This window comes from Rissa tridactyla, chromosome 7, assembly GCF_028500815.1.
Source record: "Rissa tridactyla isolate bRisTri1 chromosome 7, bRisTri1.patW.cur.20221130, whole genome shotgun sequence".
NCBI classification, from domain to species: domain Eukaryota; kingdom Metazoa; phylum Chordata; class Aves; order Charadriiformes; family Laridae; genus Rissa; species Rissa tridactyla.
This window is the reverse complement of record NC_071472.1, coordinates 47,431,424-47,458,754: the sequence shown is the minus strand read 5'-3', so window position 1 is coordinate 47,458,754 and position 27,331 is coordinate 47,431,424. Positions and strand designations below refer to the sequence as shown.

Here is a 27,331-nt window from a genome sequence, read left to right as displayed (position 1 = left end):
TAGGAACTTAATTCCTCATAGAGCTCATAGGTTGAGGCAGCAGTAATTTGTCACTCCCTTTCTTTCCTTCCTGTTTCAGTTCCTCAGTGAAGGTTATGCAGCCCACTTGGCCTCGCTGGAGTTCAGTCTCCATTCACGACCCAAAAAGAACAACTCTCGGATGATCTTGAGAAAAGGCAGCTTTGGCCTCCACTCCCAACCTGAGTTTTTGCGCAAGAGAAACCATCTCCGCAGGACTATGTCTGTACAGCAACCTGACCCACCTTCTTTGAACCCCAAGCCAGAGCGTGCCCAGAGCCAGCCCGAATCAGACAAAGATCATGACAGGCATTTGCCCTCCATTGCTTGGGTTCGAGGTGGAGTTCACAAATTTGAATCTGTCCCCTAGGAAGCTTGGGAATATAGATCTTGGGTGCACCCCATTAAACTTGTAGGCATGTCTCAAAGATAATATTTAGGCAGCTTCAAACTAAGAGATGTAGAGGGGAACCTGTACCTCGGAGTCTTCCCTGCTCTGGATTCTGCCTTCTTACACCAACTGGGGAACTTCCAGTCTGTTCCTCTTGACATGTTTATTGGGAAATTTTAAAACAATCTAAAGCTATTGCAAGTGCTTATAACATCAAAGCAACAGGAAATATCTTTGGTTATTTTTTACAACAGATATAATAAAACGTGCAATAAGAGAAAAAGCTGTAACAGGCTGATTTTACTCACAAGGATTGTGGTATCAGCTAACTAGCTGCACCCAAAACAGTACAAACAGTAGGTCCCACAGATTACAGAGAAGGTTTACACTTCCAACGTTAAATAGTTTTATCGGTTTCCGCTTCACTTTCAATAAAGGGATAGACTTGCAAGGGAAGCAGAGGTGGGAACTACAACAATGGCGGGGTCAGGATTTGTACAGCAAGATGCTTTTTGGGTGCCTTAAACCCAAGATATGCTTTCAGCTTGCAGTGCTGGTCAGCAGACCCCAGCATGAGCATCATGTTTGTGTGAGGTGCTGGACATCAAGTAAATGGGAGAACTCCACTTATGAACCAAATCGTAAAAAATTCATGTTAGAAATAAATGTCTGCCACAGTTTGAAGCAGTTAGTGTTGCTGTATACAAAGTAACGTGCAAGTGTACAAAAATCACATTGTTTTGTGGAACTTGGTGACTGTGCAAAATGTGCGGACTACTCACATGGAGATGGCTCTGACCATCTCAGTCCAAGAGACAGATCCTAAGATGGTAAGCTAAAGGGAGCCCTTTTACTAAGGGGTCTACAAACTTGAGGGCAATCACTTTTTTCATTTTTCTAATTAGAACCTTGACACTGGAGGAGGAAAAAAAGTAATGGAATTCCTACGGGTAAATTGTTTACCTTCTCATGCTTTAGAGCAATGGCTGTGTTACAACAATCTGAATTACAGCATTCAGAATTACAGCACTTGAGCTTCAAAGAATGGACATGCTAAATTACAGGTGCCAAATAGACGTTTTCCTACTGATTTAAATTTTTCTCGATGAACTTACTAGACGTAAAATGTGTGAAATTTTCCCTAAATGGTAATATTCCTAAAGTGTTGTAGTTAGTTTAACACAGTAGCAGTTTGCAGATTCTTCATGCAGATACTGCCACTGCACTAAATTCACTGAGAGGACGTTAATGACTGAACTGAAACGTGTTTTAAAACCTGCAATGAAATTACAAGTGCACGTAGACCCCCTTTTCTTTAAAAGTTAAAACAAGACTGTTGACACTGAGAAAGCTTGAAGTCAATAGATTTCTTTTTCAGGGTGGTTTGTTTGCTTTTAACTTCTGGGAGTTGGGTTGGAGAGGGTGTCATGCCTTCCCCCACCACCCACTTACTTTCAGGTTTTCCTAGTCTGTATCTACACCAGAAACAGTCTCTCAACAAGCCTGTTGGTTAGTGATTTTGAAAGCTGATGTGTAAAGCAAACAAGAAATGCAATGGAAAACTATTAAGACAGTGCAGAAGTAAACCTAAGTCTGTACTCCCTCTTCACCCAAAAGTTTCATTGTGCTTTTGCCTTAAAAGGCACCAAAGTAGCTTATAAATGGAGATCTTTCTTTGATTTATTTTTTTAGACATTATTCGGCACATCAGTAATTTGTTTCTATAATGCTTCCTTTAAGGGAAGCCGTAAAGATATTAAAAGTTTGGTAGCTCACACTAATTGTGAGCAGGTACCTACATTACAGGGGGCTGGGTTTTTATGCTCTGTTGCCAAGTCAGCCAGCTACCAGAGCTAAATGAAAGATACCCACAAACAACATTGAAGCAGTCTTCAGGTTTACAGTGCTTTCCTAGTAGCTTCACACCTAGTTCTTTAACCCACAGATTTGGAGGAAATACTGCGTGTTCTGTCTTGGCTCACTGTGTGTATTAATTCTACTCACATAGTCCATTTCTCCTCCTGTCCTCTGCAGCGAGGAGATTGCACCGGTACACCAGGCTCCATCTCCCTCTGTTTGGTTCACTGTTAGCACGCTCCTGATTGATTGTTAGTTTTGAATAGAGGAGGGAATCCAACGCTTGTGACATCAGTAAGCAAATTTTAAATTTGATGAGGGGACCTGAAACCAACATCGATTGACTGCGAAGTTCTTTTTAAGCGCTGGGTGTTGTGTATCACGTCTCCTGCCAGTAATCGCTGTTCCTGCTGCAAAGTTCAAAGCTAGTGTTGCTTTAGCCATCTACCTCTATCATCCAAGAGACTCCAAAATCTATTTTTCATTTTAAGTTGCTGTAGTAGAAAGGCCTGCTTCCTTTCAAAAGAGGGATCTGTGTGTAACTCTGTGACTGTGTTAAAGGAACCAGTGCCTGAGCACAAGATTAGAGAAATCTCCTAGGTTGTTAAGGTCTGTTGTACTCTTGCAGACACAATGTCATTTTGCAGGGTACCATGTCATGAAAGTTCGGATTTTGTGTATTTCTATTAATAACTGGGTCACCTTTACAATAGTCACTGTGCTGGCTTCTCTTAAGATTATGTAAAACAAATGCTAGTGTGTGTGTGCATGATTTAGAGTGGTAACGATTTCGAAGTTTCTACACATGGTATTGAAATCAAGCTAAAAATATTTTCCCTGCCTTGATTACCTTCAATATATGAGAGCTTATGTGGCCTTTGCATAATTCCAACACTACTTATTGCTCAGGGATAGAATGGTTTATCTCCTGATCACACACCTCCAGCTGAGCACTTTGGCAAACAGCGACACAGGCATTAGGTTGCAGGTTCATGCTTCATGTTAATTAGGAGCTGATCTTCTGAAACATCAGATGCCAGACGCATTTGTTTTGAAAGCACTAGCCAGTTGCCACTAAAATGGTGAAACAACTTCTGTTGTAGCTGAGAGTATGAGCAAAAGAGGAGTGTGATTTTAGACATCTCACAACTAGGCCGGCAGTTCCACAAACGCCCTGTGGCGATGGCTGGGGACCTCACACGTATTGAACCACTGTTGGGTTTTCTCCCAGCCGTGCTTGGGGCCATCCCTGAGGTTTGCCTGTTGAATCACTAGTTTTATAGCATAATTTTTCAATCGTGTTTCCTCTTAAAACATTCCCCTCTGGTCAGAATTTTAGTTATATGCTTTGTCCACATGTAACTGCATGCAGTGGCTCATGGACATTCACTTTGCAATTGGATTCCAGTTTTACTTGTGCTTTCACAGAAGGATTATTGGTCCTCCCAAGCAGGCCCTTTGCTGAGGACGAGCCTGGTCCTGCGGTCGTCTCGCTCTGCGATGGCAAGTCCTCCGTGCTGCAGTCTCCGCAGCCAGAACTTCCTTCAGCTTTACAGGCCGTGGAGATGCTGAAGAGCAGAGTAGGCCGGAATGGCGGGTGCCAGGGAACACGGGTTGCGCTCCTCAGTAGTCTCAGCACCTTTAGTGCCTCCAGTCTGGTACAGAAAAGCACATTCTCTTAATCTGCTGAATGGAGGAAGCAGAAGTGGAGCTGTAAAACACAAACCTGTGTTCCAGGGGGTGCTAAGGCGGCAGTACAAGTCAGTGCAAAGCGGGGCACAGTTGGAAGCATTTACTTCTTTGCCCTGTTGATATGGATACAGTTTTAAATTACTGTAAAAAAAAATGGCTGTGATTAATAGCAGTGGTAGACTTATCCGAGATATTGTGAAAACACACCTTCACTACTGTGGTGTTTTGGGGTTTCTTTTGTGTGTGTGTGTGTGTGTGTGTGGTGTGTGTGTGTGTGTAGCTACTGGAAGACACCTTAAGTGAAGTTTTGGTTCTGCTTTCACAGCAAATTTGTAACCGATATACTTTAAAAAAAAGAAAAAAATAAAATGGCTGTTTACTCAATTTTGTTGTCTAGTTAGGTAAGTTTGAAAAAAAGATATTGTTGTATGAAGAGTGCAGAATATTCCACAGACCTGAATAGTGATGTTGATCCAAATCTGCTTATTTTGGATAACTTTTTTTTTTTTTTAAGTGTTTGCATACACTAGTGCTCTTGGAACAGATTCTTGCTTGACCAAAGTACTCCTGTTTAGTTTTGTGGCATGGTTTATATCTATTCAGCATAAATTTTTGTTAGGTGTAAAAATGACATGACATTGATAATTCTTCTTGTTCGTTGGGGTTCATGAGAGCTGCCATTTTGATTTGTTTACATGAAAATAGTCTTAATTCATACAGATTACTTTCATCTATTCCTGTAGTACCTAGGGAAGTCACTTCTAAACAGTTAAAACTTTCACTAGTTGTGTAGAAGCAGAACTATCAGTAAACTAGAGAAAAAAAATGACACACCTTAATCTGACACTTTATCTAGAAGCTCCACCATTCTGCGAAATAGCCTTTGTTTGCCATTATTAGTGATCAAGTTGTCCCATTTATACACTGCAGTCTTTAGGGCAGGGCACTACCACTGTGTGTATTTAAGCAAATCCCCAACATTTAGATCTATAGTATCATCATGTACTTTACGGAATAAATTTAGAAGGGAAAAAAGGAAATTTTTCCTTCTTTCTATATTGTTCCCCTGTCTTAAACTTGCTAAACACTATATAAGCATTTTTTAATAATACTTGAAATGAATAGGTATTTTCAGTTTTTAAAATAAGCAAGTGCAACAGTTGTTACTGAGTAAATAGGAGGTTCCCCAGGTTTTTTTTCCCCCTTTTGCATCTAAGCCACAGAAAGGTGAGTACATCATAAAGGTACTAGATGATTGGAGTATGGGCACCTTTTTAATAAACTCATTGGCGTAATAACAGAGAGATTTCATCATATTTCTGATTAGAGCTTGAAATGTGGGATCTGAAATCAAGATTTCTGCATTGAATTGTTCATTTTAGGCATGCAGGGGAGAAAGTGGCACTTTCCATCCTCATCTGGAGCTGGTACAGGATAGAATTCCCGTAAACACAAAACTTTCCAACTTACCTCCTCAGCTTCTCCAAGAGCAATGATTCCTCATGGCCCGTGTTCATAGCTTCAGCAGAAATTGTGGGTTTAACAAGGTAACTTGACTTCCATGATGTTTAATCACTCAAGTGTAAATATAGGTTCCTACAGATGATCCTAAATTAAGTCCCCCATAAAAATGGAGGTAATAACACATTTTTCTGGATGAAAAGAACTCTTTTTTTCAGAAAAAAAGAAATGGCCTGGAGCAGCTAGAATCCTGTGCCATGGACTCTGGAATTGAAGTCAGGTGTTGGTATTTCCTCTGTCCCTCATTTTAGTTCAAGCCCAAGGTAAGGGGATTACAGTTTACCCTTTATTTGTGTTTATCTCAGTAAGCTACCTTTGAAACTGGATATAATCGTGGGGGATGGAGGCGGGGGGAACATGAAACAAATCTGACAGCTCATTTTTCACTTGTAAGGGTGGGGGAGAAGGGGGTAGAGGAGAGAGATAGAAGCAGGTTTACTGTGACGTGTTCGGAGATGGTTTACCAGAGATTACAATATTGAAACGTAATTTACAGATTGCAGGCTTTAAAGATGAGGGTATTCTGGGAGGACTGGTGTAGGGCCTAGAATGGCAGTCCTCTCACAGAACCCCAAGCCTTCTGCATAACTTATTTTTCTATTTGTGGGGGACAGAAGGGGGCAGTCCACTTACAACTGAATTCACACAAGGAAACTTGAAATTGTACATGTTCTTTCATATAGTTTTATTAAGTGCATACTTTTAAATATTGTTTGTCAGTGAGACGGTTCTATCTGGTGACAAATGTTTATATTTCTTATGGCTGCCTTGTAAAGATCCAAAAGTGTACAATAATGAATTTCTTAATACGAAATAAGGAGTCAGATTTCTACAACTGGTATAGATTTTGATGTGAGCTGGTTTTTAAAATCTTGTAACATATTACTCAAATAAAACTTTCCTTGCCTTTAAGCAAACAATGTCACTGATTTTTCTTACCAGTGATGTGGGTAGTATTAGAGCATCATTGTACACGTCCTAGTAGCCAGTGGAAACAGTATAAATAGAGGCTATTTAATACATCTGACTATCTGAAATAATACTTAGATTGGAGATTGACTTTTCACAAAACTACAACCCTCCTTCCTTTTGAAAAGTCATACAAGAAAATATTTCCATAATGAGACAGCATCTTTGTGAAAGCTTTATAGAAGTAGTTTCAGTACATGCAAAGAATAACTTCAAGCTACTGTTCGATATAGAAAGGTGGTTAAAAGAAACACCACTAAACCAACAACAGAACACAAGTACACACAAAAACTACATCAAGAAATAACACAGAGGCTCTCAGTCACCTGAAAGCCTGGAAGTCAGGGTTGTTTTCATGTTTCCAGCCCTCAAACTGTTTCACTATTTTAAAACAGTCTAGTCTGACAAGAAAAATCAGGAGCAAGCTTAAAATTACTACTTACACATAAATCTGAATTAAACACGACTGCTTCCCATATTTGTACTTAATACCATTAAAATTTTAGTAATTCCAGTTTTACTAAGTTACATGTGCATCTTAAAAGTGTAGAGCAAAGTTTCCAAAATCAATCTTTTGTTTGAAGGTTCATCTTGGAGTGAATGTAATCTGAGAAGCCTGCACAAAGCTGCTACCATGGAAAACGGCCCTGATGTTGAATTCTAGAAGCTTGAGAAATCTTTGCTTTAGTTTGAAAGACTAAACTTTGTTAAACTGAATCACCTACCAAAAAAGGCTTGTCAAATTTATGTTATTTTTTAAAAAAATTATAAGCAAAATACAGGTATCAAATGCTTAGTATACTTCATCAAATAATAGGATTAGTTAGGCTAATCTAATAGCAATCCTTAAGGCCACGAATTAGAGTCCTAATGTGTCTCCTCCCTTGTGGTGTGGGTGGCCCCACAGGAACCTATTGCCTTGGAACGGCAGTTGCGGTCAGAACTCAAACAAGCCACTGCTGCTTCATTGACTTCCAGTTAGACATGATACTTAACTTGGGGGTTGTTTGTATACAGAAAAAAATTTTTAGGCTTTCAAAATAATGGACCAGTACTTTTAGTGTACAAAGTATAGTGTATTTTTAGTATACAAAGTACTCTTACTAAAACTAGTGGCGCTTGAATACTAGTCTAAATACTACTATTACCTATAATCGCCCTTCGTAAGTCTGTGGCCCTTGCTCTGACCATTCCTACTGGTCAGGTCAACATAAGTTTCAAAGTACTTACTGCCTTATGAAAGTCACATTCAAGATGGTCCCTCATCTCAGCAGGAGATAATACACTGTGGTACAACTTCGATTCTCCTGTTTGCTTGAAAAGAGAAAGCAAGGGAAGTGAAGTCCTGAGCTGCTTTGTCAAGAAAGATTATAAAATGTAACGGCTTGTTCAGTGTACAGAGTGCACCCTTTCAAGTGCTGCACAGAGCTCTCCTTCATATATATGCTTCGTAAACTAACAATAGTTACAGCCATCTCTGTCTAGGTACCAAGTGCTCGATGGAGTTTCTTCACTTGCCTTCCAATAGCTTGAGAAATTTCTGAGATCGACGCGCAGACTGTAAGTTTTGTGCCATTAGATAGTAGTAGTTTGATATCGCATGTTGCCTGCAGAAGAACAACAAGACTGCCATTAGCAGCATGAAGTCAGTAAGGTTAATTAACTGGTTGTCACGCAAATTGCTGGAAAACTGTTAGATGGGAGCAAGGAAGATGTCTGGGACCCATACACTTTCACTCTATTAACAGTTCTAAACACTAGCAAGAAAATATTTTGTTACCTTCAATGACCATAAATGGCAGTACACCGATTACATACTGCGATACTTTAACTAGCAACAGGAGCATTTCTTGTGACATACTCTAATTTATTAAAATGAAAAACATCAGAACAATACATAGAGCTGGCAATTATAAACAGCTTGAGATCAAGGTTTGTTGCATCATGGAAAAGATGAAAAGGAAGCTGTAACACTAAAACTCAACAGCAGTTGGATACCAGAGTGGAAAGTCGTATGCAAGACTGTAAGGGCACCTCCAAAAAAGTTTATTTCACAATTATTCCAGTCGGCAACCTACAAACCAGCCAGTGACAGAGCACGTTGTATTGTATGCATCTACACTTGCAGGTGAACTGGACCAAATTGCCTAGTGGAAGTAGTTCAACATCACTGTTTAAAGAGTCAGTCAAGAATATGAAACTGCTCTCATTTTTCCTGAAAAGTTACAGCAATCAACGCCTTACACCTATCTTTGTTGCTAAAGTAGAACATAGTATTCAGAATGTAACTTTCCCTTTAGCAAAAGGAACACTTTGAGCATAATGGGTGAAGATATTAATGTCACAATACAGATCTCAGTGAAGGTAAGAGAGACATTTACCTGGTAATGGTTCAATGAATGGACATTAGAAGTGATGTTTAAAAACTTACAGCAAAGAATTCGTGTTCCCATCCATTTAGGTAGAATTGCTGTGTTTAAAAATGCCAGCAACTGCTCTTACTGTGATAGCATCGTCTTAACTGCTAAGACAATGCTAGGGATGGAAAAGAAAGGCTGTAAAATTAGCTCAGGATAGTAGTTTGTTCTGTCATGCTTTATGATCTTCATTAGTAATCAGTGAGAACTGAGGTTGACTGACAAAAACATTAGTACCAGTAGTTTTCTGGTCTGAGGTGAGAAAAGCTGCTGTTTGCATCGATGCCCAACTTTGTTCATTGGGAACCCACAGGGTTTTACTAATCCACAATGCAGAGGTGAAGTTTTACAACTGCACAAAGATCTGCTGTAGCAGAAACAGCCGCAGTGAATATAGGGAAGAACCCTGTGGTTCTGCGTAATACTTTAAAGAGGCATGAGTTAATAAGCCTTTCTCTCTCCAAACAGCAGGTTTTCTCCCTGCAGATGCATGCAGGTATACACAAGGTAAGCGAAGAACTACTTTACCTGGTTGATACTATCTTCAGTTACGAATGAGAGAAACTGTCATATCACTAACAGATGGGAGAATATTAGGAGTGAGATTTAGTGAACTTTCAATGGATATGATCATTAACTTAATACAAGATTTAACCTATAGTCATCTAGAAATGGTCTCATTGGTAAAAATCGGATTTTTGGAATTATATAGGATGTTAAGCCCTTTTACCTCTTTATAGATAAAAGTACTTAAGGCTAAGCCCTCTCTAGAGGATTTTAGGTGCTTGACAGTTAATTATTGAATACTTGACATCAACAGTTCTAAGAGAGGAAGAGGTTTAGGGAATTGCCCTGTGACAAGACTTCTGACCTTTAGTTTTTACTGTCTTAATACCTCTAATTCAGAATGACATAACCTTTACAAACACAGCAGCCTGCCACCTCATGGATTAGCCAAGGTGTTGTATAAGAGGCTTCTATGTCCTCTAGACTTTTGAGTTTTGAGTACTATGGACTATTTGTTAACATAATGCTACCTAATCAAAGGATTTTCTTACAAATGTGCAGGCACCGATGACAGCGTCAGTGCCGTGGGGTTCCACCCCCCCAGCCTGGACTGGCACCTGTTTTAAACAAAGACAGGGAGAGACTCTTCTCACACAAGGTCAAAGGTAGGCTCTTGCTGGGAAAAAAATCTGTCTTCCATAGCAAGAAACCTAAAGACAAGGAGAGCATTTGACAGGTTTCAGAAGCTGCAAGTCCAACTGCAGATTTTATCTGCACAGCCATCTTGAAGAACAGCAGGCTCTGCTACATTACAGCTGGAAAAGTTGTGCAGCTCTTCCTCCTCCTGAGTTACAGGGATCACTTAGCTGCAGTTGGCAATGTCAGAGTGGGAGGTAACATTTTGCTAAAAGCTGAGGGATGGTTAGCGGTATTTACCTCTCCTCTTGCACAATGGCATCATCAAATGCCTGGGAGATATGCTTCAATTGGCAAATCCCTGAGGAGACCAGCTCCAACTCGCAGTCAAACTCTCTGCAAACAGAATCATCTTTACTAAAGATCAAACAGGACAGACTGACTAGGTGACACTACCCAAACCTCTATCCCTGCAGTAACAATTCCAGTTACCCACAGGCTTCACCCGGAGACGTTTAGGCTGTAACAATCACGCTCTTCATTCCACTCACCCACCAACTGCTTCACATCTCCATTCATGCCCCAAGATAGCTATCTTCCAATTCAAACAATGGGTTCAGATTCATGAGGCTTGAATTTAGCTTCTGGCTTTGACATTTCTCATGCGACTTCAACCAAAACAAAAAATTATGTGTGCATTATGAAGTATTTCCCTAGCTCACATCCCGTTATGTAATTTGTGTTAAATCTTTGAGGCAAGAATCTTTCTATCCTCTATAAAGACCTTGGCATAAGCAGAGCTATTCCAGGTATCTTTGCAATACAAATAGCAACTTTGGAAAAGTTAGAGCTAGGTAGAAGTGAGATGCATCAAGAGCATTTTTCTTTACCAGAAAGGCATCAGCAAAGAACTTGGGTATGTTTTTAGTTTCTCACCACCAGTCCCCATCAGACGCATGATATAAACTTATCCAATGTGAGAGTGATTTTTAAAAAATTCTTGTCACAGCACAAAATTAAGTTTCATGTTTCAGCTTTATGCAGTGCTCAGTCCCTGTCTATACAAGGCCTTGTAACTATTTCTTAACTATTCGAACTGCACACCCTCTCAGGGGAATAGGATAGCAATCTTCCTATCTTGCCTTTCACCCTGCAAGATACTCTAATCACTGTAATTTAAAAAAAAAAAAAAAGTTTACAAAAGAATGTGGCTTACATCTTTCTGCTGGCAGAAGCAGGTGATGAGTAAGGGCTCTTCAGTGCTGCTGCTCTTCTTGATCTCTGAAGAGAGACAGCACCTTTACCAAGCCAGGATGAGAAACCCCTCCATTCTTTATGGTCTGACGCCCTTGTTGGCCCAAGCAAGGCTCTTTTGCTAGATCTTGGGGTGCCTTTGGAACTGGCTGCTGGAGTAACTCTCTTCTTATGACAAGGCGTTCGAGGTGTAGTACTTCTTTTCTTGGTAGAACTGGTTGCACAGTTTCTGCCGATGGATTCAGCTGGACAGGTCATCATTGAGCGTACTGGGCTTTGGCAAGACTTCTGTATTTTCTGAAAGAAGCATTAGACAGACACGTTACACTAAATAAACTCAGTTAGCCTAGAGTTTGGAACCAGAAAGGCAAGGAACACTTCAGCTGAATCCCTAGCTTGCTTTCTCATACCAGGTTTAGTCTAGCCTGAATGCTTCTCAACCCTCTGTACCCATTTGCGTTGGAGTCATTTGTTCCCGCAGTCCTTGGAAATTGTCAAGGACTTCAGCAAGCACTGGAACAGTGCCCCTGCTGCTCTTGTGCAGGAAAGAGCCAGGCTCCCTATCATGTAATCGATGGGGTTAAAATCAGGTATCTCCACCAAAGGAAAGTGCAAGCTCGAGTTTGTTTTTTACCCTGCTACCATCTAGCAGTTTTCATGAGTCCAAATTTAGATTGACTATAAAGAAGAACATGCTAATAATTAGGATGGGTACAGGAAAAGGAGTAAAAAGAAAAATTTAAAAAAATCCAGAGTGCTGCACATTTCTCAGAAACAATTCTTTGTAAGCAATGGCAGTCTCTACCCACCTTCTTCCTTGCGAAAGTTGCACTGCCATACATGATGGAATACAGTAGGGAAAAAGCATTTATTTAGTAATAAAAGTTTTGAGGAAACTACATCTCATATTTCTTCTTTTCACCTGCCTCCCTGTTCTGCCCGATCCATAATTTATTTGCCTGTAAGGATATTAAAGCTTTTACTAGTTAGTAAAGTGTGTGGGGTAGATTCTGGAGTACAGCATTCCATATAGAGTCCAGAAAGCTTTGTACTGAAATTGAAGCAAAAAAAGAAATTCTGTCTGTGTTCTGCAGCAAGGTTGAAGTACCTGGGACACTGTTCCAAAAGCATTTTTTGCTGTTCTTTTAATAGTCTGAAGAGTTTGGCACTTCTGTCTTGCTTCCAGACTTTCCCAAGTTGGGGTCTTACGAAAATTCAACTCTACGTGCTTTAACGGCACTCGCTTTCTTAGAGACATGCGGACGGTATTTATAGAACTCAAAGAAGCCCTTCTCTTGAATTTGTCAGGTACAGGGCTCTCATTCTCATCAAAGTCAGCTAGGAGCTGGTGTTTCCGCCAGGCCATTGTTGCCTTGACATTTTGGAGTACAGATACCATCTTGTTCCAGTTCTTGGTCAACTTTATTTCTAAACAATCAAAACGAGAGCAAGAATTAGACGGAGCAAGGTACACAGCAGTGTGAAAAAAGAGAAACAGAAAGTGTTATACAATATATTCAATTAGATTTTCCTGAAACAACAAAACCAGAGCTGAGCAGACTTTTACTTGGAGGCTTGAAGGAGAACAGCATCGATTTCTAGAGCTATTAAGGTCTGGGCGTGTCCATGAGTTAGTCTCATACTGCGTTTCCAGCACTGGACATCAGACCTGGTAAGCTGCGAGCCCCAAGCTTGTGAGACAGAACGCTCTGTAACCGCGAGTTTCTTGTTGGTGTCTCAGACTAAGGCCCCATATCCCAGATTTTCGCCTTCATTCCAGTTCACCTGCAGCCCACAGCAAAGGCCACCGGCAGCTCCTGCGCCGGGCACCTCGATCCGGCCTGCGGCAGCGGCGGAGCTCTGCCCTGCGGCTCACCCGGGCCGCCGCCCCCCGAGCCCGCCGCCGGCTCTGTCCCGCGGGAGCTGCGGCGGCGGCGCAGGGCAGGCCCCGCCGACACCGGCGTTTCGCCCGCCAGGGACGGCTGAAACCAGTGCGAAAGGCGACGCGGAGACCAGCTTAGGCCTCTCGCACGGTCGGGAAACGGGGGCCGCTCCGGCGGCTTCTCGGGGCTGCACTCACCGGTACCGGGGCCGGGCCGCCGCCAGCAAGAGCCTCCTCGCGCCCCGCCGCCGCCGCCGCGTTTGAACGGCGCCCCGCCCACTCCGCCTTCCCGGATTGGCGCCGCCGCCGCGGCCCGCCCCCATTGGCTGCGCCCTCGCGCGAGCGCGCGGCGGCCGTTGCACGTCTCGGCGCCTGCGCGTCAGCTGCGGCCGCTGCGGAGGGGTCGGCGGGGCTGGGGCGGGATCGGAGGGTGCGATGCGGCTCCCGCGTCCCCCCCGGTTCTTCAGCGTCTTCCCGGCTCCTTGGCGGCCGCCCCCGCCGGGCCGTAGGGGCGCTGATGGCGGCTGTGACCGAGCGCGGCAGCGGTGCTGCCCCGCCCCCGCGGGGTCGGGGCCCGTGCGTAGCTGTGGCCTAGAGACTCGCCTCAGCAGGAGCCGCAGGAGGGCTTAGTCCGCGTTGCACGCATGGGCATCCAAGCTGCGGCTGCTCTTCTGTTAATTGTGAGCCAATGCCTTAGAAAGTTTTTGTTGACTGCTGGTGTAGCAGCACAGTGTTGCACTGGAAGCCATTGGGGTTGTCTTCTGTAGCAAATCTGGCAGCAAAGAAAGGCCAAGTGCAGAGAATTTGCTTTGGTTTGAGGTTGGGTTTTTTTGCCCTGGACTGTTTAGTTTTTGGGTTTTTTTTATCCTACCCTAGAGGAAAACAAGGCATGCAAAGCATTTGTGTTTAAAACATTTCTACCTGAAAAATTGCTTTGGAAAGAGCTGTAGCAGCTTCTGGTTTTTCCCCCAAGGTTTGGTTCGGTTTCTCCCCACCAAGTTATACTCCGAGCTGACAGCTAGAGACACCGCTGTAGCTAGGACTTGGATTAGAGCCATGGCGAAGCCAACGCTGTAACACTGCAGGATACCTCTTGAGTCCCACCATTGGCTTCTTACAAACATACTTTCTCTAAGTTCCCAAGAGCTACGGTTTAAAAAAGTTCCACGTTATGGTGTTTGTACCCCTTTGTATTCACACACTATAATGTGGGTAAGTATAGCTCAATAAATATCCCTTATTAATAGACAAGTGTTTCTATGTATTACAGCCCTGTATGTGTTAATGCTGCTCCCCCTGCCTTCCCCCCCACCTTCCCCTTAGGGAAAGTTTCAGGCTTTTCTTGTTAGCAAACTGCAGCTTGAAGCCACCATTTTTTAGGATTTGGCTTGGATCTTTGTCTGGCCAGGCAAAATGGGGTCATTCATCTAAAGACCACCTAAATGACTGACAGTCCTGCAAAACAAAGAGCTCTTGTGGGGGAGAGAGGGGTACTAAATACAAGAGGCAGAGTCAGGTTTCTATGGGTTATCTTGAGAGCTGGGGGTTTGGATTGGCATGAGGGAATCCCTAAGAATAGACATGGTGCTAATTGAACACACAGCTATACAGGCAGAGAGAGAACGTGTGACAGAAGAACTGTAGGCCAAAAGGGAAGCGGCAGGCTTAACCTGAACTGCACAGTCAGCCTGTCCTTTCATGTTTGTTTAGAAAATTAAATAGTTGAGCCTTTGTAGTTGTAAACAGAGTCTCGGGGATCTGCATGTTTTCTTCGACTTATGGAGCCTCTGTTCTTTCCATCCATTTCAACTTTGTTACCCATCAGAACAACACATGCAGAGGAAGGGGAGATTGTTTGGAGATTGGCATTGCCTGCTTTTGACTTGCATCTTCTTGTGGTCCTGTCATCCAATAAGCCTTGATTTTGGGGTAGACCATAAGAAAGCATCACTGGATGTTTTTCCAGTTTCATCCCCAAGAGCTAAGGAGTGATTTACCAAGTGGACATGATAAGACATATGCCCTATAGAGGTGGGAAGTAAATACATTCTGGACTTTTGCCTCTCTGCAAAGATACTAACAAAACACTAGCTTTCCATGCCCTTTGGCTGTCCTCAGAGCAAACTAATATCCTGATCTGTAAAAAGTCTCGTGAAAACAAGCACACAACAGGCCAGTGGGATGTAGTTTGCATTTCACAGCTGAAGTTTGCAATTCATAGCTGAAAAGATAGAAGATGCATCATGTCCCTTCCCAAGAAGGGATGTGATTATTGCTCAGCTATTTATTGCTCAGCTGCTTGATCCACTTATCTGGTGGGTGAAAACTGACAAGACGTACAGCCTGCACCTGGCTTGTAGAATGTGGCCTGTATTTCTCACTTCCTAAGGGGCTGCCAAACAGGTCTGCTTTTCACTGTCTTCGCCTTAGCCCAAATGACTTGGCGCAAATCAGCTTTGTTCGCTGTCTGCTTTGCATACATTCAGTTGGTATGACATCACAAACGTTACTGCTTTGCTCCATAGCAATGGCTGAACTCTGTGGAGAGAGGGGTCAGAGGCAGAGAAAACAACTCTTGAGCTCTGGAGGGAGACTATGAGAGGTGGAAAAGTGTGCAGGGAGCTGAATACTTACACAGTCCAGCCTTGAGAGTGGAACCGGTGACTTCTTGTGTTGTGGTTGTTTAGCCACGGTTGTTTGCACAGTTTAGCCAGACTTAAGGCTAAAAAGTTAAAAGATGTGTCCTGTGCTTGTACTGTGATTGTTCTTCACTCATTGGGTTTTTTTCTTTTAATTTAGGTTAGACTATAGATCCAAGAGCTTGTTCCACCCAGACCGCTTAAGTACAGAGGCAAAGAAAAGATTGTTGGTTTTGAATGGGAAGAAGCAAACTTTCATCCATTTACTTGGAAGCGTGTTCTGTTGAGACTGGCAAGAAATCTACCCACAGTTTTTTTCATCTAGGTTTGGCTCAACACCCGGAAGAGAAGTGAAAAACTGTCTTCTCAATGGAAGATGACAGCAAACCTGAGCAGAGCCCCTGGGCTCATCTACCAGATGTCTGTCTGAGGCATGTCTTCCATTGGTTAGATGACAGGGACAGATCTCACGCTGCCTTGGTCTGTAAAAAATGGAATTGGGCCATGCACTCGGGATCCCTCTGGAGAAGCAGAACCATCACATTCTGTGGCCAGCCATCAAGGGAAGACACACTGGAGTTGCAACGTGCACTGTGGTATGTCAAGAAATTTGCCAAGTATTTGGTGTGCCTTGAGATAAGGTTGTGGAATCCTTACAATACTGCCTTTACCCGAAAATTTCAAGTGACTCTAAGAGGTCTTTTTTCACACCTGGTTAAGCATAACAATTGCCTAGTATCCCTGAGCATCAAGTACCTGGCATTAGACCGCTTGATCTGGAGAAATGTGGTCAGGGCTCAGTTTCTCAAGAACTTAGCTACTTTTCTGAAAAGAGTGAGCAAACGGCTTGATTATCTCAACTTAAAAGGAGCAAGAGTAACCTTGGAAGAAGGCTGTGAGCTTCTGAATTCTCTGAGCTACTTGACAAATGAAAGCTTTTTATCTGAAATCAATATTGAAGATTTCTTCAGTCTCCATCTTCCTGTCTACAGCAGCACCTTGTTCCACCAAACTATGTCCAAGTTCCATAGCCTGGTCATCCTGACCTTCAACTATAACTGCATCTCTGATGATCTGCTGAATATCCTTGGGGAGCACAACGCTCATTCCCTGTGCACTTTGAATATCAAATGTCATATCCATGACCCTCATGGGCAAGTGATCCGGGGCGTGTCATGGGCAAACTTGGCCAAGAGAGCCCCAAAACTGAACGTGAACATCTTCTTTGAAAGAGTCATGAAGCATGATCACCTAGCCAGGATCCTGCTAGTGGAGATCCCAGTCAGGAGCATCAGTCTGCGGAGCTGCTATTTCACTCACCCAGACTGGACAATGCGACCTACCCTTACCAATCTCCTCCCAGTCTACTGGCATGTTCTGCAGGTAAGGGAAACAGTAGTGACATCTTGCTGCAGTATCACAAAGCTAAGCAAAGTAATCATATAGGCCTTCTGCGTAACAGCAGTCATCAATAGGAATTCCTGACCACTTCAGTTTTGTGTTCAGAGGATAATTTTTATAAGTGAGCTATTTCAGTGTTCCAGCTATCGTCTAGTTCATGTAATTATCCTTGTCCAGTTACGATCCCCATTATGCTAGTCTTTGCTGTCAGGCTGATGTCAGGTTGCCCTCATAAAAAGCTAAAACAGCCAAAATACTGGTTGTTGTAATGTCAGCTGTGAGCAAAAAGAACTTTTCAGGCAGGAAAATGTCGTTTTTGTAAGAAAGCTTTAGGCTTATTCTGGTTAGACACCTTCATGTTTAGTAACTGATAACGCTTATCCTTTCAGGTTTTTCTGAACCCCATGCTTTTGCAGGGAAATCTGCATACAAGGAAAATAGTCTGTACACCTTGATTGCTTACAGACCTGTAGTCTGCATCAGCCTGCACTGATGGTTTTGTTCCATTTTGGCAATGCACAAATGTCACACAGCAGATGTAAATTAACTGGTGCCCATGTCAAAGCACTTTGGTGTCACCAAGGATGTGTCAACAAAGGCGTGCAACCCCTGACACGTATAAATGAGCATCAGGTCTTTATGTGCCTGAGGGAAGCACATGGCCTTATAACTTTCCTTAACTTTCCTTAAGTTCTGTTGCATTGCAGAGTTTCCCATAAACACCAGAGATCCGTAAAGCTTTCTTTGGATCTACTCTCATATCTGGGATAATTTCCAATATGTCAAATAAGATCACGGCATGAGCTGTGGATATATCATTTTCTAATGGTACTAGAAATTCATCCACTGACAGTCGTCACCTCCGTTGGTAACATTGAGAAACTCCTGTTTATTGAATTCTAGTTACTGTGCTCACAAGCTCTGTTCAGTAGCACTAACTGCGTTCATTCTTTTTAAAGAAATTAACACTTGAATTAAACAATGACCATGAGCTGTTGGACGATGAGCTGCTACAGCTTATCTTATCATGCAAGAGGATGTTATTTCTGAAAGTCTGGGCTTTTTTAAGTGTCACCTTTGTGGAGAGGCTGCTACAAAACCGTGCAGAAGGGAAATGTATTTTGACTACTATAAAGGTAAGACTTTGTGCTTCAAAAGTCCAACTCCCTTCCTCTCTCCAATACCCAGGGAAAGGTGGGGTCCCCATGCCCACAGAAAGAAGGTCATTTACAGAAATGTTAACATAACTACCTTCCCTATATTATGTTCTAGCATTATAACGAGCCTGAGAACCACTCACAGAAATGGGGCTTTCCAACCTACTTAGTCATGTACAGAATACTATAGAAGTTTAATAACAAGCCCCAAAGGTTACACAAGTCCTTCCTAGACTGGAGTTCCCTCTGTCACCTCTAGTTCAAGCTAGGGATTCTCAGTCACCTCCCAGGCCCAGTGCATACATCTACACTTAAATTGAGGCAGGTGGGTTGAATCCCACTAAACTGCTGAAAGATATAAATACATCTCACTCTTTCGGGATGCTGTGTTCAACTGGGGCCAAACCACAACTGTAGCTGGTGTAAACCATGCTGCCGTGCTGCTTTGTGTACGAGATTCTGAATTCAGTAGATCCTCCCAGATCTGTGCAGATCCTGGGGATGCATCAGTTCCGGGGGTAAAAGGAACGCTGCTCTTCCCAAAAATTCTTCCACAGGAGATAATGTTTTCAGTCAGTTTGGAGTGAAAACAGTAAAACCTTAAGATTTTACTCAAAACCAAGGAATTTTGCTTCTCTAGATTCCTTATTAGTTACAGAGGCTTCTTGTTCTCACAAGCTGTAATGGGCTGAGGCTGCTCCATGTATCTGAGATACATGACTGTCATTTATGCATACAGGTCAGGATTTACACAGCCCGACAAGAGACCAGTGAAGAGGATTTGCTGTTGTGCAATATTTACAGGAAGTTCAAATACCTGATTGACTCAGAGCTTAATTATTTTGTCATCACCTACCCAATGGTGTAAACCACAGGATGAGAGAAGAACATCTGCAAGCAACGGACAGATCCATTAGTAAGGGATTTGAATCTTGACATCAGTGCCTCTGAAAGGGAGACACCATCACAGTAAGAGACAGGCAAGGGGACAATTTTACACTCCATGCATTAAAATGTTTGACTTGGGAACCGGTGTCCTGTGTCTCCAGCATCATTTATTCTTGCCCTTGCTTTGTTTTTCCTCGCCAGAACCAAAGGAAAGAGCTGAGCCCTTTTCCACCCTTACAGGCATCTCTAGGACAAATAAGGCCCTCCTCTTTTGTCAGCGCTTCTCACTGTAGAGCTTTAAGCACCTTACCAATGAAGCCCATCTCATAGTTTCCATTTTACAAATAGGGAAACTGAGACATGGGACGAGGAAGTGATTAGCCTGAAGTCAGCCTTGGCTTGATCTTGACTCATATGCAGATGCACTATCCAGTGTATCACCATTCCCTACTTCCTGTTAAGTTTGATATACACCCTGTGCCTAGTTCTTAACAGCAGATGTTAAGAACAAAACAAATCATGGCTAGTCCTGAGAGTCACCCCTCCCACTTGCCCAGCTTTCCAGCAGGTGACTTATGAGGAGACTCCTGCTCTAGCTTCCACAGCTTCTAGATGTTTCAATGGAAAAGATATCACTGGTTGCACATGAGATAAATGACATGAAAGAAGGGACATTTCTTCTTATTCTGGAGTTTTATTGCCAAGTGGGAGATTTCATCGGGCATTCTAGAGCATAGACAGCTGTGAAACAGATAGCTGTTAAGTACTAGGTCTAGGTCTGTTTTAATTACCTTGCACAACTAGAACCAGGACAGCATTGAGCCAAACCAATAAATCTGGAGGTTTGTCAATAAAATTTCAGCAGGAGCTGGCTCTTTGGAGCACACACAGTCTCCCAGTACGATGGCTTCAGAAGTTGTTAATGGAAACAGACTCTCTCATCTGCATGCAGAGCACTTCATCAATGTACAATGTATTCTCCTTCACCTGGATCTCCTCCTCCAAGGAAAGCTGTCGACGGCTCAGAGCTTTCAGCTCTGTCTCAGCCTGTGCCAGTGTGTCCTTTAATCTAACAGGAAAAATACAGACATACATTAGTTGAAAATATATGGATAGGTTTTTTTCATATGGGATGAGAATTCTGAGTGGAAAAAAAAAGATGGAAGGGGATTCACAGAGAGATAACATCCATGCAGCTTCCCTTAAAGTGTCCTGCCCTTAAAGTGTCCTCCACTTCCCAACCTTTCAGGGACAATAGCTGGGACCCAATGTTACTTTGACTCATTAAATTAACCAGTAATCTATACAACAGATTTTCCCCTCTTTCATCATTTCCACTTGCCTCTGAATATTTTTTGTAATCTCTTGAACTTCACTAGTCAGCCTGTATTGCACTGTGTCATAACACAATTCCACATTGGGGCGATGGTTTCTTGCTTCCAAGCGTGTTTGAGCCACTTTAACGGGTCCTTCTTTATCAGCAATTGCTTTCTTTAAGGCTGCAATGTTCTTCTCCTGTGAGGCAGTCTCATCCATCACCTTAACAAATCCAACAGAGGGAATTGTTGCATGCTCTCTTACAATGGGTGAAATCATCAAAATCTTCTTTAATAGTTATAGTAATAATAACCACAGTAATACTCATTATGTTAAGATGTTATTTCATCAAACAATATTTTACAAAGGTCAGCCAGGATTATGATTTCTTCATGGGAAAGCAGGTGACACTGTTCTGAGTGAAACTGGAAATTTACCCTCAGCAGTTAATTTTTAACATTAACACTCGGTTTTCATGTATCAGATTTTGAGCACATTGACCCTGATTTTATAAGTTATTAGGCTCTTATATCACAGTCGTGAAAATTCTAGAGGAGCACCACATAGCTAAAAATCACAAGGGAAATCCTGACTTTACTGATGTCTATAGCAACACTTACACTGAGTCAGTGATTCCAGAAATTCACCTCTGTAGTGGTACACACAGAGCTGAGAAAATAAAATCTAAGATGACTTTTTTTTGCGGGGGGGAAGAGGAAAAAGTGGCAAGGGTTGCCAACATTGCAAAGGTAAAATTCTTAAAGCAAAATATCTCAAGACACTGGACTGCAAAACCATGTAGGTAACCCAAGCCCATTGTGTCCACTTTTTCACTAGCTGTCCTCTACCACTTACCATCGCAAGGAGTGTCTCCAGCTTGTTCTTGGCATCCTTGACTTCCTTCACCCTATTTCTAAACACAACATTCACCGTCTCACGTTGCTTGCGCATGTCACTCGCCGTCTGTGAGAGGATGCCATCAATCAGTGCCCTCAGCACCAAAGAATTGTTTCTCTGCTTTTCAGCCTTTTCAACGTTCATGTTTGAAAAATCTATCCAGTCTTCAGGGCTAACAAAACTGAAAGAGATTCAAAATAAAAGGTGATCAGCTGGCAGCATGAGGCCCTCTGTGACTTCATAAATCTGTAATTACTCCACAAACCCAAGAAGAAAGCAGTACTATTAACTGCACATCCCAATGAGTGCCAGTTGTGCTGGGAATTCTACAAACGCAAAATTAAGACCCTCTGTCGCAAACATTTCGGAATGAAGTAGACAAGGGTAGGATGGAAACAAATTTGCTGAAGTCACAGAGCAACTTTGTTGTAACTTTCCTTTCTCTTATAAAAGATTAAGAAACACGGATAATAACCAGTATTTCTTAGAATACCTGTCATTAATTGAGCTGTTACTGCTAATAGCATGTAACTAACTGTTCACGCAAAACATTCACTTACTCTCTCAGACAGTTCACCACCTATAAGGCAGCCACTTACAGCACCTGGTTGGAGCAATAGTTGGGAAGCCAACCCCCAGCTGTATCCCCAGATGGAGTCATACTTGTGCACCAGTGGCTTGGAGGCGGGTGTTTGGAAAGTTCCTCACAGGGTTCCTTGTTTCATTGGGTGGATATATAAAGCTGTAATTGTCATTTGCATATAGCACCAACACCATTCTGGATGCGGCCTGAGGTATGCAGCCTGTCGCTGATGCACGCTAACGTGCTGGCAGCAAGACCTGTCGGTCGCTTGGTGTTCCAAGTTTGTCACTTCTCGGGGAGCCAATAGCGTCCTTGGGATATTCACAAACACTTTTCTCAGTATGTTTCTCCTTTTCAGCCCATTTTTCTGTGGTAGTGATTTCTTCACCTAAGCCATTCACATTAACTAACCCACACAGAAGAGGTGCATTTGACAGGTTAATGACTGAGTCAGAAACTGAGTCCACACCTCATGTGTCCCAGTCCAGCGCTCTCCCCACTAGGACACCCTGGGAGAGAAGTTAGATCGCTAACTCTATTCTGGGTTTAAACAACGTGTGAAATTTTTCCTTAGCTACTTGTGAGCCTCAAAAACTTTTAGTAAACTGCAGTTCACTGGGAACACAATTATTGTGGCTTATTTCACAGACTTATTGCGGCTTATTTCACAGACTTATTGCACAGATACTAAAGTGATGGACAGAAGTATAAAAAACAATCTACAACAGACAGATGATGGACAGATACAGCCTGTTTTATACAAAATTACTTTAATCTCGCTATTACTGGAACAGTTTATACTAGTTCTATAATTATCATCTTCATTGAACTAAATAACCACTTACTTTCCTTCTATTTTCAGTGCATTATCAGCATATCTGATATCAGGAGTGTTGTTTGTCAAGCTAGCACAGTAATCATCAATCGTTAAAGCTGTGAACTTGTCCTTCAGATCCATTTCCAGGTTGTATTTTGCTGAACGGTTTAGTCTAGGAGGAGAAACAACCGGACTCTAAGCCAAAGTGTTGGTACTCACAGGTGTCCCTAATGCATGCATACATACATATGTGCATTAGGAAATACAAATGCTGTTATGGAATTCTTCACGTATGAACCGTTAGTTGCGAAGTCACAAAATCTAGGGCATGAAGTTACTTCCATATAAATGGATGGTACAATTCCCAGTGGAATTAAAGGCACAGAACTGGATCATGAGAAGACCAGGAATCACGTGCAAGTACTGAGTTCTAAAAAACGGAACTTCCCACCATTACTGATCGAATGGTATGAATTAGGACTGACCTCCTGTAACTGTTTAACACTGAAGGTAACTTTGGACCTGTGCTCAGCCTGACCCTACAGCTTCTCAGGATTATGGCTGTCCTACTTTTCAGCTAATCAGTATTCAGTTACGCTCTTTGCCTCTGCACCTGATTTGCTCATTGGTTTGTTCCAATGTACGTTCAAGCAAAGCAATAACCCCCTGGAGGACTTCAGCTTCCTTCACCAGTTCCTGTTCCACTTCATCATGCACCAAGTCAATCCCAGCTCGCCTCTGCCTAAACAAGAAGAGGAAAAGCCATCAGCCACGTTGGTCAAATGCTTGCAGGTAACAGAAGATGATAAAGCCCTGCTTTCCAAGTTGAAAGCTTTTCCTTGCCACATGGAAGCTTTTCCTTTATGGCCTTGGTTCCCCAGTGTTACAACACCTAAATCAGACTGTGACTCCACTGCAAAGAGAGGCAGGCCCTTAGTTTGCAGCCTTTTTTATTATTTGTTATAGGTTCATTACCTAGATTATTTTTTTCTCTTCGTAAATGCTTTTCTTCTTAATCTTCTCACCTGCTCAGGAGACACTTTTGGGCAACGTCAAGTGGCTCTTTACAGCTCTCCAAAGCTTTCTCCAGCCTAGTCTTGAAAGTCAACAGTACTTCTGTCTCATGAACAATTTGTTCAAGTTTGTTATCTAATTCTTGCTTCCAGAATTTTATTTCATCCTGTCTCTGTTCTGCAGAATGAAAATTGCAAACATGTAATTAATACAAGCCCATCTTATATGCCAGAGCACTGTGGGTCAGATCTTAGATATGGCTAAAACTAGACTTATTCCATAGTGGAGTGCACGTAGTGCGGTAGACTGACATGTGGAGGCAATTTTGCAACCCTGTGTCAGCAGATTTGTTTGGAATAGCTTTCTGTGTGTGTTTTGGAGAAGCAATTAATTTGTTATAAAGAATCTTCCTCAAAATATTTTTTAAAATATTATGGTTTTTTTCATATCAGAGAGCATGGCATTGACATATATTCCTATTACATCTTGACACTTGCAGAATACATGGAATTACCTATTTTCTTGTTGACATCACTTTGGGTTTTCTGAGTTGTCTTTTCTATTTCATCCCGCAGCCTCCGGCTCTCAGCTATCATGCGCTCTGACCTGGATTTCTGAGACTCTGTGCTGGCACACTGCATCTTGTTTGCAATGTCCCATTCTGAGAGATGAAACTTGGGTGGAGCTTGCAGCAGTCTGGCCATTGTTTTTTGGAAAGTTTCTGGATATAACTCACGTCAGTTCTTGGAATGCGGAACCTGAAAACAGGAATAGCATTATATTTGGCTGCAGAAGCAAAAAGTGGAGAAAGGTGAAAAGGTGCGTGAGGATGAGGAAAATACTTGCCCCTTTTACCTGCAAAATGACACAGGTATGAAAAAACAAGACTTCTTGCTCAAGGTTCCCCAAGACTTTGCTAAGGTGTGAGGGAGAGAGTTTGCAGTGGGAAAATGAAGAAACAGAACAATTTGGGAATGGAAGCTAGGAGGAGAGAGAGTAAGAGGCTTGAAAGTGGAACGGAGAAGATGGGCTGTCTGCGATAGGAGAGAGAAGAGAAAGGAAAAAAACTGAGACCGGTCAGGAAGGACAGGATTATTAATGGACAACTACAGAAAAATGAAAAAAAGTGAAAAAATATTAAAGATAAATAGTCTCCCACAGGTTGGAGAAGTAAACAACTTTTAAGAATATGACTGGAGAGGTGGGTGAACTCTAGGTTGTAAAAAAGAAATGTAATGGTCATTAGGAAAAGAAAAAAAAAAAAGAGAGAGAGAAAACAGGACCTGAAAAGCTGAAGGACGAAAACCAGCAAATAAATGAGGAAATGGAAAAGCCTTGAAAGGGCTAAAGCAGACCAAAGCACCCTGGCTTAATGTGACCAATGCCCAAAATATCTGCAAAGTCACAGCGGTTCGATCATCAGTTTTCCCACCGTTGCACCGCGCTCGCCCCGCGTTCCCGGGACACCTCCCGGCCACGCTCCAGCACGGAGCCCACGCCCCCGCCGCTCCCTCACACACCACCTCTCGGCCGGCGCTGGCCCGGCCCGGCCCGGCCCGCCCCGAGCTCGGCCCCTGGCGAGTGCCGCGTCCCCGGGTCCCCGTCGCGGCCGCTCCCCCCCCCGCTCCCGCCGCCGGCGGCGCCCGGGTCCGGCGAACGGCGCGCTCGGGCTGCCCGCGCGCGGGGCAACACGGCGGTTGCCATGGGAACGGCCGCCCCGCGCAGGCCGCGCCCGCCGGCCCCGGGTGGGATCGGTCGGGAAACAGAAGCGGATCCCTCGTAACGTTAAGGGGATGGGTCCCGCGGCTTCGGGCGGTAACTTTTGATCGATTTATTGCAGAAATGCATACAGATAGCGACAGCAAACGAAAGGTGTGTTAGGTGCGTAGCTATCTAAAATGTCAGCCATAAAATAGCCTTAGCAGCGTGCTCCATCTTTGTGGCAGCTGTATTCTTTCCTGGGACAAAAGAGATTGGGAGCCAGACGGAAGGCATGAAGGAGACAGAAGGGCGTTACACCAGGCAGTGAGGTTTGGTCCCCCGTGCAGCCCTGACGTAGTTTCGGTCGGAGCGGGGATCCTCGGAGTTCCCAACGGGCCTGGAAGGGACGGACAAGCGATAAAGAAGCAAGTGACATTGGTCAGAAGGCATTCAGCTGGTCCGAGACGGAAGCCTGGGAAGCAACTGCAATTGTTGGCTGCAAATACAGCGCAGTGACAGCTAAAAAGCTACTAATGCTCTTTAATTTCAAACAGTAGCTAAATTCTCTGTAACTGCAGTGCCTCTCATGCCAGCTGCCACGTAAACAGAGACCCGCACACATTCCGGAGGAGAAAAAAAGAAGTTTCCACTGAAGAAACGCTGTCGTATAGAAAAATGCAGGTATTTCAGAGTTAGCCAAAGGAAAATACAGGCTTCAAAAGACATGGCTGACAGAACTGAAGCCATTAGGCTGAGAGGAGAAGGACCTAGAGATTCAAGAAGCAGCAGAGAATGGGGGTAAGGCAAGCAAGGAAAATGAACAATATATGCTAACTGATGTAGGAGGGATGGGAAGCTGTGGTCACAGACACTCCTGATTCACGAGGCAAAGCAAAACTATGACTAGGCTGATCGTTAACTGCTTGCTTTCAATGTTGCTGAAATTGCAGACCAGACTTAATATAACAGGTCTGAATGCTGGTGTTCCACTAGCGTCCAGAATAATCTCCTGTGAGGACAGGCTGAGAGAGTTGGGGGGGTTCAGCCTGGAGAAGAGAAGGCTCCGGGGAGACCTTAGAGCCCCTTCCAGTCCCTAAAGGAGCTCCAGGAAAGCTGGGGAGGGACTCTGGATCAGGGAGGGGAGCCGTAGGACAAGGGGAATGGTTTTAAAAGAGGGGAGATTTTGACTAGATATAAGGAAGAATTTTTTTTTATGGTGAGGGTGGTGAAACACTGGCCCAGGTTGCCTAGAGAGGTGGGAGATGCCCCATCCCTGGAAACATCCCAGGCCAGGTTGGACAAGGCTCTCAGAACCTGGTCTGGTTGAAGAGGTCCCTGACCATGGCAGGGGATTGGACTCGATGGCCTTTAAAGGTCACTTCAACCCAAACTGTTCTGTGATTCTGTTTTTCCACCGAGGCTTTATCCAGACACAGAGCTATTTTAGCATAACCAGAAGTGGCTTTTAAATGCACCTTACATAAAGCAATGCCAACTTTTATTTTAGACACTTTAAAACTACCTCTGTAAGCCAGACCAGGTTGAAATTAATGACACAGGTTGAACTATGTGGGCTAGTTTAATACCTAATTACATGTATCCAAGAGTTTTCACTGGTTTGAGCATATGTTTAGATTAAACTCTTTATTGGAAATGTCGCACAAAGGGAGAAGTGATGAAAGGCATCCATCCAATTATTGTACTTTCAAGGACTTCCCTGCTGTGGGAAGCTGTATGCAAACATAATTTTTTAAAGTAGGTGATGTCTCTGCT

General features: G+C 43.1%; 4 protein-coding genes across 11 annotated transcripts in view; 2 read left to right on the top strand and 2 right to left on the bottom strand.

Annotated features, from left to right (window-relative positions):
- PITPNM3 (PITPNM family member 3) overlaps window positions 1-6,730 on the top strand; it is a 90,808-nt gene extending 84,078 nt beyond the window's left edge. Inside the window, exons 20-21 of one of the 4 annotated variants that reach the window (XR_008467603.1) lie at window positions 5,341-5,505; window positions 5,638-6,730. Coding sequence is in view for 3 of the 4 variants with exons in the window: in XM_054208004.1 (XP_054063979.1) it covers window positions 80-388 (309 nt within the window). In the remaining variant the exon portion in view is untranslated. Of the gene's footprint in view, window positions 1-79 lie in introns of all 4 variants that reach the window. The other 3 variants (XM_054208006.1, XM_054208005.1, XM_054208004.1) reach the window with 3 other exon arrangements.
- Window positions 6,703-13,414, bottom strand: PIMREG (PICALM interacting mitotic regulator). Of its 3 annotated transcripts, XM_054208011.1 has the most exons (6): window positions 13,343-13,414; window positions 12,371-12,690; window positions 11,225-11,559; window positions 10,309-10,404; window positions 9,394-9,440; window positions 6,703-8,055 (listed from the first exon to the last, which is right to left on the bottom strand). In XM_054208011.1, the coding sequence occupies exons 2-5, from the start codon at window positions 12,659-12,661 to the stop codon at window positions 9,410-9,412; spliced, it is 753 nt and encodes a 250-aa protein (XP_054063986.1). In that variant the 5' UTR covers window positions 12,662-12,690; window positions 13,343-13,414; the 3' UTR covers window positions 6,703-8,055; window positions 9,394-9,409. The 3 variants fall into 3 exon arrangements, with proteins under 3 accessions (XP_054063986.1, XP_054063985.1, XP_054063987.1); XM_054208010.1 differs by lacking the exon at window positions 9,394-9,440; XM_054208012.1 differs by lacking the exons at window positions 9,394-9,440; window positions 10,309-10,404.
- Window positions 13,415-13,555: 141 nt separating this feature from the next.
- On the top strand, window positions 13,556-19,325 carry FBXO39 (F-box protein 39). Of its 3 annotated transcripts, none has more exons than XM_054208992.1 (4): window positions 13,556-13,824; window positions 15,944-17,166; window positions 18,144-18,320; window positions 19,081-19,325. In XM_054208992.1, the coding sequence occupies exons 2-4, from the start codon at window positions 16,153-16,155 to the stop codon at window positions 19,207-19,209; spliced, it is 1,320 nt and encodes a 439-aa protein (XP_054064967.1). In that variant the 5' UTR covers window positions 13,556-13,824; window positions 15,944-16,152; the 3' UTR covers window positions 19,210-19,325. The 3 variants fall into 3 exon arrangements, with proteins under 3 accessions (XP_054064967.1, XP_054064968.1, XP_054064970.1); XM_054208993.1 differs by lacking the exon at window positions 13,556-13,824 and adding an exon at window positions 13,904-14,356; XM_054208995.1 differs by lacking the exon at window positions 13,556-13,824 and having other exon boundaries at window positions 15,850-17,166.
- Window positions 19,326-19,928: 603 nt separating this feature from the next.
- On the bottom strand, window positions 19,929-24,561 carry TEKT1 (tektin 1). The gene is made up of 7 exons (XM_054210300.1): window positions 24,372-24,561; window positions 23,869-24,034; window positions 23,457-23,585; window positions 22,872-23,015; window positions 21,402-21,624; window positions 20,572-20,768; window positions 19,929-20,298 (listed from the first exon to the last, which is right to left on the bottom strand). Exons 1-7 carry the CDS (start codon window positions 24,559-24,561, stop codon window positions 20,139-20,141), a joined length of 1,209 nt encoding a protein of 402 aa, XP_054066275.1. The 3' UTR covers window positions 19,929-20,138.
- Between the last annotated feature and the right edge of the window lie 2,770 nt (window positions 24,562-27,331).